The sequence below is a fragment of the Ziziphus jujuba genome, chromosome 10 (genome assembly GCF_031755915.1).
Source record: "Ziziphus jujuba cultivar Dongzao chromosome 10, ASM3175591v1".
NCBI classification, from domain to species: Eukaryota; Viridiplantae; Streptophyta; class Magnoliopsida; order Rosales; family Rhamnaceae; genus Ziziphus; species Ziziphus jujuba.
In genome coordinates, this window is record NC_083388.1 from 9607948 (window position 1) to 9618261 (window position 10314).

At 33.7% G+C, this 10314-nt stretch overlaps 2 protein-coding genes across 2 annotated transcripts; one reads left to right on the plus strand and one right to left on the minus strand.

Moving 5' to 3' along the window:
* The first annotated feature begins 1882 nt into the window (after positions 1-1882).
* On the plus strand, positions 1883-4443 carry LOC107411077 (uncharacterized). The gene is made up of 2 exons (XM_048468453.2): positions 1883-2165; positions 2398-4443. Exon 2 carries the CDS (start codon positions 2656-2658, stop codon positions 4159-4161), a length of 1506 nt encoding a protein of 501 aa, XP_048324410.2. The 5' UTR covers positions 1883-2165; positions 2398-2655; the 3' UTR covers positions 4162-4443.
* A 524-nt stretch (positions 4444-4967) lies between these two features.
* Positions 4968-8187, minus strand: LOC107411076 (heat shock cognate 70 kDa protein). Its single transcript, XM_016018586.4, has 2 exons — positions 7708-8187; positions 4968-6860 (listed from the first exon to the last, which is right to left on the minus strand). The coding sequence occupies exons 1-2, from the start codon at positions 7919-7921 to the stop codon at positions 5122-5124; spliced, it is 1953 nt and encodes a 650-aa protein (XP_015874072.3). The 5' UTR covers positions 7922-8187; the 3' UTR covers positions 4968-5121.
* Positions 8188-10314: the final 2127 nt, after the last annotated feature.

Below are 10314 nucleotides of genomic sequence, written 5' to 3' on the forward strand. Positions count from 1 at the left end.
TGTAGGTGTGGTATGACCCAGAACTCAAACCTTTATATTCGTCCTTCTTAATTATTACTATTATTTTTTTTTTTTTGGGTGATAAAAGATGCATTACCCACAAAATGATTCTTGATCATCAATAAAATTTTTAAATGCCATGGAATGAAATAAAACACATTTTAATATTAACTCTAATAAGTTCTTAAAATGATATATATATATATATATATAAACAAATAAGGTTTTAGCATTACGTTGATTTATGTGGATCATGAGAATAATTGAACTTTAATCTTATTGGAAGAAACCTTAAGCAATTGCGGTGATGGGACTAACCTATATAAACAATTTCCCTTAGGTGTGACTTTTTTTGTTTGATCTAATGAAATACGCAACCTTTGTATCTTTAATACAATTTGTCTTTTATTAACCCCCAACGAAAAAAATAATAATAATAATAAAAAATTAAAAAAAAAATCTGTCATTTATTCAGTTGATCCAATATTTTTTAAAAGTCTTTCATAACCATTAAAATATTTGACTTTTTTTAATTGGATTAAATTTCATCGTTTTAAAAGAAAATATAAAAGTTGATATGGAAGATTTTAGTATAACACTGTCATATGAATATGATAAAAATTACACATCTCTTTTCCATTAAAATTTCTATTTTTAGTTCTCAATAGTTTCAATTTATGAATCGAAAATAAAAAATAAATTTCAAATTTTTATGAATTTATATAAAATTAATTTTATTTTTTTAAAATTTTAATATTTCATTATATTTGTATAAAATTTAAATATTTTTTAAATTTTAATTTTAAACAATTTAATAATTTATAATAAATGTTATAATGAAAATCATTGAAAGACTATATATATAACTCTTACGTTTAAAGCATTTTGAATAGTGTTTTTCTAAAATAAAAAAAGCTTTTTTAGAATACTTCAATGGCATTCTTTATAATTATTTTTTATTATGCATTTTATTATAAATAATTATGACGTTTGTTTTATTTTCTTTTTAACCCCTTATCGTATATAAGAAAAAGTAATGCATTTAAAAAAATGAAATATTAAATTTTAATTATAATTTTGAATGAATTACTAAATTTATAAAATACTTAAATTTCTTTTGAATTTGATAAGAATGCTTAACCATTGAAATTACCCATTTTAATTAATTTTAATTAGAATTATGCATAGAAAGGATAAAATTGACTTTAAATTTAAAAAGCCAGATTTTAATCTTTATTTTAATTTATAAAATTTATTAGAGCAAAAAAGGTATGATTTTTTAAAATAAAGAGTGGTTGAAATTCAAAAACGAAAACGGTTAGCAGCTTGGCCGATTAAATGTGATGAAAGAGCCATGGTAAAACGTCTAAATGGGCTTCACAGTGGACCAATAACAACACCTATGCGTTCTCAGCATAGTCCATTACATTGAAATAGTCCAAACCCAAGTAAGATCTACAATACATAGCAAGAAATAAATAAATAAATAAATAAAAAATCATAATAAAAATCCTGGGCCAAAAAAAAAAAAAAAAAAAAAAAGAAACAAGCCAAGACCAATCAAAGCTGAAGATGGCTTTATCATATTCCAAAGGGCCACCAACCCCTTATATTTGATTTGTCCAACGCTTATCTAAACTCTTTGACCACACCGTCACCGTTTTGTATTTTCCTCTCTTTTTTTCTTACATCATTAATTCGTCCTTATCAATTTAATATTTGATTTTCAAAAACAATAATGTCTCCTTATATACAATAATAAGCTTTCGTTTTTGATCTCCAGATCAGCAAACATATATTTAACGTTGACAAATATTATATTCTTTTTAGTACAATTTTATCTATATTAATGTCGCATAAATATTTTTTTATTATTTTAATATTTATTATCTTTTTTTTTTCTCTCTAAATAGTTATTACAAAATGGAAATTTGCCTTGTTAGGGAAGGTAGATTGAAAAAAAATAATAATAATAAATAAATAAATGAATAAAGAAAGAAAAGTCAGAAGCTTTCCATGGAAAAACCAAACGGCCATATGACGGAAACCGTTATCGTAGCTTTCCCAATTTTCTTACCCCTCATAAGCAGCTGATTGGCGATGAGGATTTGGGTGTGAGGATCTCTGTGTTTATGTTTGTGGATTCAAAAGCTATTCTTCAAAAGGTAATATTCCAAAATCCCTGCTTTTTTTTTTTTTTTTTTTTCAACACCCACTTTTCTTTTTTTCCTATTTTATTTTTTTCTTCTAATGCCCAATACTTAAGTATAAGATTTGCAATCCCTTGATGTTGTATTTCTAGGGTTGCTATTTTTTTTTTTTTTTTTTTTTTGGGGTTTCCTAGCTTAGAATCTGAATTTTCTTGATCTTTGTTTCTTTCTCTTACCCTGTTTCTAGGCTGGATCAGAAAATTTCCTTTCTGTTTTTGGTTATGTTGATTGTGGAACTGGAATATTGAAATTAGAAGTATGGGGCTTTGATTAGCTTGGGATTGTATGAAAGGGGGTTTGTTGATTTGGGGTTGTGTTATTTGAGGTTCTTTTGTTGAAATTGGTGAGCATTTGGGAAACTTTTTTTTTTTTTTCTTTTTTTTTCCTTTTTTATCGAAGTGAGAGGAATACTCAGAAAAGAAAAAGAGGATAAAAAGGGTAACAAATGGGTGAGGATTTACTTACAAGCCTATCTATGGAGAATCACCACCCATCCACACTTCTGTCCATGGACTCAAGTGCCGTTTCTCATGAAGAATTGGATAGAGAGATGAGCCGGCCGATTGTGTTGTCTCGACCACCGGATATCAATCTCCCCTTATCTGCTGAGCGTAGTTCTCCTCCACATTTGTGGAATTCAGACCCTTTTGATATGTTGGATGTTGGTCTTGGAGCTCAAATTAATGACTCTGAGGTACACCATCTGCCAAAGAACGGTCGAAAATGCAGTAAAAGGTTGGATAGTGTTTGGGGTGCCTGGTTTTTCTTTAGTTATTATTTTAAGCCTGTTCTAAATGAGAAATCGAAAACCAAGATCATTCGAGATTCTAATGGGGTTTCGGGGTTTGATAAGTCAGATCTTGTGCTTGAGGTGTTCTTGGTTCAGCATGATATGGAGAATATGTACATGTGGGTGTTTAAGGAGAGGCCTGAGAATGCGTTGGGTAAGATGCAGTTGAGGAGCTACATGAACGGACACTCACGCCAGGGAGAACGTCCATTTCCATTCAGTGTTGACAGGGGGTTCGTCCGGTCGCACAGGATGCAGCGGAAGCATTATAGGGGCCTCTCCAATCCTCAGTGCGTACATGGGCTTGAGGTTGTTTGTTCACCCAATCTCAACGGTCTAAACGAGGAAGAGCAGAAAAGATGGATGGAACTTACAGGCAGGGATCTGAACTTCTCAGTCCCACCGGAAGCAATTGAGTTTTGTTCATGGAGAAACCTTACTAACACTGAATTTGAGCTTGAGAGACCCATTCCTTTATTGAAGACCAACACACATTCTCATTCAAAGAAATTACTTAATGGTCCTAGTCTCAATCTGTCAACTCGGCCATCAAATCATGCTAATGGTGGTGGAATGGACATCTCAGCTCTTTGCCACAAGAGGAAGAAAGATTTGTTTCTGCATGGCAATGATGAAGACTGTTGTTTGCTCATGAATCCACCTAATGGTAGAGTGCAAGATACAGAAATACACCCAATAGAACAACCATGGTTAAACGAGTTTAGTGGGGTTATGCGAAATTTATATGGGCCCGTCACAGCTGCAAAAACTATTTATGAGGATGAAAAGGGATATTTGATAATAATAAGCTTGCCTTTCATTGACCTTAAAAGGGTTAAAGTTACTTGGTGGAATACTCTCACACATGGTGTGGTCAAGATATCATGTGTGAGTACAGCCTGCATGCCTTATGTCAAGAGAAATGATAGAACTTTCAAGCTTACCGATCCTTCTCCTGAGCATTGCCCCGCCGGAGAATTCAGAAGGGAAATTCCATTACCTGCTCGTATTCCAGATGATGCTAAGCTAGAAGCATATGGTGATGAAACAGGTACGGGTCTTGAGATCATGGTTCCAAAGCACCGTGTAGGGCCAGAGGAGCATGAAGTTCGTGTCTGCCTACGACCTCACCTCGAAGTCAATGAGCTGCTGTTGTCTTGAATGAGATAATATATACGCTGAAGAATTGTAACAATCAAGTTCTAAATTAGTTTGTATTAAGGAAAGAATTCTTCCATTCATGAAGTAAAATTACATTTTTTTGATCTTAGCCACTGTAAGTAACTGTTCTGGTACATGTACGCTTGAATGGTTCTTTTTGTGGATTACTACAGTTGAAGTAGTAGGGTTAGTAGTAAAGATCCTGTTGCTTCAGTGATTGTTACAGGATGTTGATTTTCTTAATAGAAAATTATCGGTATGAAATGGATCGATTTACGTTTATATGAATATAAAGCTACGTGTATGCGCACATTAACATATGCAAATGGTTGGTTAATAAACTCATTGATGATGTATGCCAGAAAGGACATTGAATTATATGAAGTCTATTACATGCGAAACAGATTTCTACACTTTTTTATTTCTTTCTTTTTTTAAATTTGTTTATGTTTAGCTTTGGCAATTCGACATATTATTAAGTACTTTTAATCATCAGCATCATGTAATGAGCTCTGGCAATAGAACTCCCACTACTTTGGGTGGGCTCCTCTGTGTGCATGTCTGTGTGCATCTCTACGAATACAGACAACAATCCCCAAAAGACTAAATTTCATTTTACCGAATTTCGATTTTTTCTTTTTCCAATATTAAAACTGTGTTTCATTTTGCTTTTAATCTTAATTGAAAATGACAATAGAAAAGGAATACACCATCATCAATTTGCGCAGCTCTCTTCCACTCTGAAGCTTCAAACAGCAAAATAGAAAATAAAAAATAGTAAACGATGCAAACTAAGAGAATACCCATGCCAAACGAAGCGAGAGAATCGTTCATTCATCATTTGTAAGCAAATACCCGTTATCCAGCCACAGATTAACAAGAAAAACAGCAAAAAAGACGGAAAATTAAGTATCAAGTTACACAAACCAAACCAAACTATCCATCACTACGTCCTGTATCTTAATCCACCTCCTCAATCTTGGGTCCAGAGCCACTTCCACTACCACCAGCAGCAGCAGCAGGACCATCATCATCCATGGCAGCATCACCAGCTCCACCTTGGTACATTTTGGCAATAATTGGGTTGCAGATGCCCTCCAACTCCTTGAGCTTGTCCTCAAACTCATCCACCTCTGCAAGCTGGTTGCCGTCAAGCCACTGGATGGTTTGCTCAATTGCATCTTCAATCTTCTTCTTGTCAGCCGCAGGGAGTTTTGAACCAATTTTTTCATCTTTGATTGTGTTCCTCATGTTGTAAGCGTAGTTTTCCAGAGTATTCTTTGCCTCGACCTTCCGCTTAAGCTCCTCGTCCTCGGCCTTGTACTTTTCTGCTTCTTGTACCATTTTCTCAATCTCCTCCTTGGAGAGCCTGCCCTTGTCGTTGGTGATTGTAATTTTGTTTTTCTGTCCGGTGGTTTTGTCCTCGGCAGAGACATTCAAGATGCCATTGGCATCAATGTCGAAACAGACATTGATTTGTGGAACTCCCCTAGGAGCAGGAGGAATTCCAGAGAGCTCAAATTTGCCAAGCAAGTTGTTATCCCTAGTCCTCGTCCTTTCACCCTCGTACACCTGGATCAGCACGCCGGGTTGATTATCAGAGTACGTAGAGAACACCTGCTCCTTCTTTGTTGGGATGGTAGTGTTTCTGGGAATCAACACGGTCATTACTCCTCCTGCAGTTTCCAGACCAAGAGACAATGGAGTGACATCCAGCAACAGAAGGTCCTGCACCTTCTCATTACCCTCACCGCTAAGGATTGCGGCCTGAACAGAGGCACCATATGCAACAGCCTCGTCAGGGTTAATGCTCTTGCAAAGTTCCTTTCCATTGAAAAAGTCCTGCAACAATTGCTGAACCTTGGGAATCCTAGTAGATCCACCAACTAGGACCACATCATGTACGTTGCTCTTGTCCATCTTAGCATCCCTCAAACACTTCTCCACAGGCTCCATACACTTCCTGAACAGATCCATGTTAAGCTCCTCGAATCTTGCCCTAGTAATAGTAGAGTAGAAATCAATACCCTCGTATAAAGAATCAATTTCAATGGTGGTTTGAGCAGTGGATGAGAGAGTCCTCTTGGCCCTCTCACAAGCAGTCCTCAACCTCCTCAATGATCTAGGATTCCCGCTAATATCCTTCTTGTTCTTTCTCTTGAACTCCTGAACGAAATGGTTCACCATCCTGTTATCAAAATCTTCACCACCTAAATGAGTATCACCAGCTGTAGCCTTCACTTCGAAGATACCCTCTTCGATGGTGAGGAGAGAGACATCAAATGTGCCACCACCAAGGTCGAAAATCAACACATTCTTTTCACCACTACTACCGGCTTTCTTGTCAAGCCCATATGCAATGGCAGCAGCAGTGGGCTCATTGATGATCCGCATCACATTGAGGCCAGCAATAACACCAGCATCCTTTGTTGCTTGACGCTGTGAATCGTTGAAGTAAGCGGGCACAGTGACAACGGCATTCTTGATAGTTGCGCCAAGATAAGCCTCTGCAATCTCCCTCATTTTAATAAGAACCATTGAGGAGATCTCTTCCGCAGAAAATTGCTTCTCCTCACCTTTGTAGGTGACTACAATCATTGGCTTGTCGCCAGGGCCAGCAATCACCTTGAACGGCCATAATTTCATGTCAGTTTGCACAGATACATCACTGAATCGCCTACCAATTAAACGTTTGGCATCTGCATAAGCACCACATGAACAAATATAATCAGTTAGAATAAACCTCGAATATTTTGAAACAACCAGCAACACAGGTAACAATATATATATATATATATACACACATACACACACACACACACACTCTAAAGAAACAAACAAAATTTCTGCCACAGTCGCAGAAAAACACTAACAACAATCAATACAGAGAGTACTGATCTTTCTTATCAAATCATTGTTCTTCTAGCTGTGGACTTTCATCTGGGGGCATTATACTTAGAAAGATATTGTACTGCATATTTTAAAAAGAAAAATACACTGTAAGCTAGTTATCTAAATGTAAGAACAAATTCGTGTTCCTGTTCAGTCGAATGCTTTTCGTTTCAAAGATACAATCACTAGAGGTTTCACTCTTTTGTCCGTAATTTTCTTAGTATCCAGACAATCAAAACCATAATCACGCAACTATACAATTATCTAAACCTAAAACCAAATTTATTTTCCTGCCTAGTTAAGTGGTTTCCGTTTCAAATATAGAATAGGTTTCATTCTTGTTTTCCATGATTTTCTCAGTATCCAAACAAACAAAACTCACTACATACATACGCAACATATAGTCGACCCTAGCTTCAGACAATTGACTTCCAAAAAAAAAAATTTTTAAAAAAAGAAAAAACCGTAAAAACAGAGACGATACAATCACTAAAAGTTTCGTTCTTTTTTCGTGTAATCTTCTTACTATCCAAACAATCAAAAAGCACCAAAAACCATACGCAACATATACTCGTACACGGAGTCATATAAATTAAACTCCGAAATCAAAACTTCAATAAAGAACCACGTAAAAACAGAGTAAGAGAAACTCACCGAAAACAGTATTAGTAGGATTCATGGCGACCTGATTCTTAGCCGCATCACCGATCAAACGCTCCGTATCGGTGAAAGCCACGTAAGACGGAGTCGTCCTGTTTCCTTGATCATTGGCTATGATCTCCACCCTATCATGTTGCCAAACACCGACGCACGAGTACGTCGTCCCCAAGTCGATTCCAATTGCCGGACCCTCACCTTTTCCAGCCATTAATTCTTTCTCAACAAACAAAAAATTTCACGGAAATTCAGAAGACCTTGTCAGAGAGTTAATCAACGAGAACCAAAAAAAAAAAAAAAATGTGCACTCAATTTTTTCTGATTTGATGAGACTGAAAAGCCAGAAAGAGCAGGGGGTTTATAAAGAAGCATTAGTTATCTGGAAAGTTCTGGGTTTAGGCCATGTCATCCGTCGGATGGAGAAACTTTCAACGGTTAAAGATTGGGTTTCGTATTCTGCCATTTAGTCGTTGACGGTCTCTAGCTTTTCCGTCCAGGCTCTTCTCTAGGCGGTTCCAGAAATTTCGATACTCTGTTTTTAAAAGTGACACGTTGCCATGCCTAACTCACGCGGTAAAAATACACCTCCTCTTCTCGGAAGGTGACTGGCATTTCTTCTATCTTTTCAACGGCCATCATCCTGTGATTGGTTTGTTTTTACTTGTCGGTGGCCCCCACATTTGAACCGAGACGCAAGTAAGAATTTTGCTTTTATTTTATTTTATTTTTGTTTTATCTTTTTATTATTTTAAGATTTTATTTCTTTTCCTTATATATTAAAAGTTGATATTTTATAAGTCTTGTGTGTGTATATATGAAATTTCTAAAAATTACATAAATCTTTGTTTTCTCATGCAAGTTTTTTAAATTTTAATATGTAACATCTCAAACAAATATAAATATAAATATATATATATATATATATATAAATATGCAATTAAACAAACAATTAACATTTATTAAAATTTTCAAAAATTATACAAAACAGTAATCTACTAGAATTTGTTAGGATTGACACACAACTTATCAAAAACCCAAAACAGCACTACTTAAAAGGTACAACCAGTAATTGTTAGGATCACTGTGAACCTCCCCTACTCCATATTCTACAAGATATTCTTTTGCTTCTACAACCAATTTCCTATTTCCGATTATTACCCCAAAAAACAAAAAAAGAAAAAAAATTTCTATCTCCTACACGTGTGCTTTCAAGGCACCAATTTCAGTTTTTCGCCGCATGCTCACTTATATATATATATATATATACATATATAAGTCTAGAAATCCATGCCCATGTCCAGAAAGGTGGTTAATTATTATTATTATTATTATTATTATTGTTTTTGTTTAATTACTACTTGCTATTACGTACATAAGGTTCTGGATCAGATGGAAAGATAAAAAATGGAAATAAGAAAATGGCTCAAGTAGTAGGGAGAAAGTATTTTAAGTAATCATGTCATTATATAATTTCCAACTATCAATTACATGTAACATAAACTACACAGTCTATGATAACGTGGTGCAATGCCAAACTAAAACATCTGGATTTTAATATATAGTTAATTATAAATGAATTATCTCGCCATGCACTAGTTGCATGTAAAAAATTTTATGTAGTAGGATAGAATCTAATATGGCTACCAATACCACTGGACAGGATTAGTAGATGCCTAATTTCAAAAGTGGTGATTCTTTTTCTTGTCATCATTGATATTTGACAAGTTCTGTGTGTGTATATAAAACTTCTAAAAATTACATAAATCTTTCTCTTCTCACACAACTTTAAAAATTTTAATATTTAAATTCCCAAATATTTATATATATGCAATTTATTAAATAATAATAAACACTTTTCATATTTCGATGTATTTAATAATTTTTATCAAAAATTTTTCAAAAATCATATAGTCAATGTTTGCTCTTCATTTGTCGCTGCAATGGTTGCATGAAAAAGTTTTTGAGTGAGTAATTGTATATAGTTTGATATGCAAACCCCAAAAAAGGATTATAGTAAATCCTTATACCAAAGATTTTAAAAATTGAAAGGTTCCTCAAGATTTAAATTTTTTCATGAGCTGATAAAGAAATTTAGGTTTCAAATTTAAATTGGTATAATTTCTATAATATTCATCAAAATTTTAAATATATTTTTTTAATTTTTATAGAATTTTTTTTTTAAATATCTACATCAAATCCATAATAGTTTGGCTAAAAAAATTATAATTTCCATTGAATTTTCCAAAATTTTCGTAGAAATGTCTATTAAATTTAGTTTTTAAAATCTTTTAATCAAAAAATTAATAAATATTATTGATGTTTAATTGTCTACATACGCAATTTTTTTACCATAATGAATTTAGTATTCTATAAATATTATAAAATAGATAAAATTATAATATAGACAAAAACATAAATATACATGTAAAATAAATGATAAATATTATATTATAAATGTTATAAAGATGTATGAGGAATGCATTTTTTTTACAAATGTAGTCAAATGAATTTATGTAATGTCGATGGATGTTTATGGAATGTTATTAATTAGTAATTTATGGATACCGTCTCAAACTTAACCATTAGAGGACAACAATTTTGCAT

Bases quoted from the DNA above. Each gene is read 5' to 3' on its own strand.
- LOC107411077 (XM_048468453.2), top strand. From the start codon at position 2,656: ATGGGTGAGGATTTACTTACAAGCCTATCTATGGAGAATCACCACCCA.
- LOC107411076 (XM_016018586.4), bottom strand. From the start codon at position 7,921: ATGGCTGGAAAAGGTGAGGGTCCGGCAATTGGAATCGACTTGGGGACG. The intron at 6,861-7,707 runs GTGAGTTTCTCT...GTGCTTATGCAG, and splicing joins TCCTACTAATACTGTTTTCG to ATGCCAAACGTTTAATTGGT.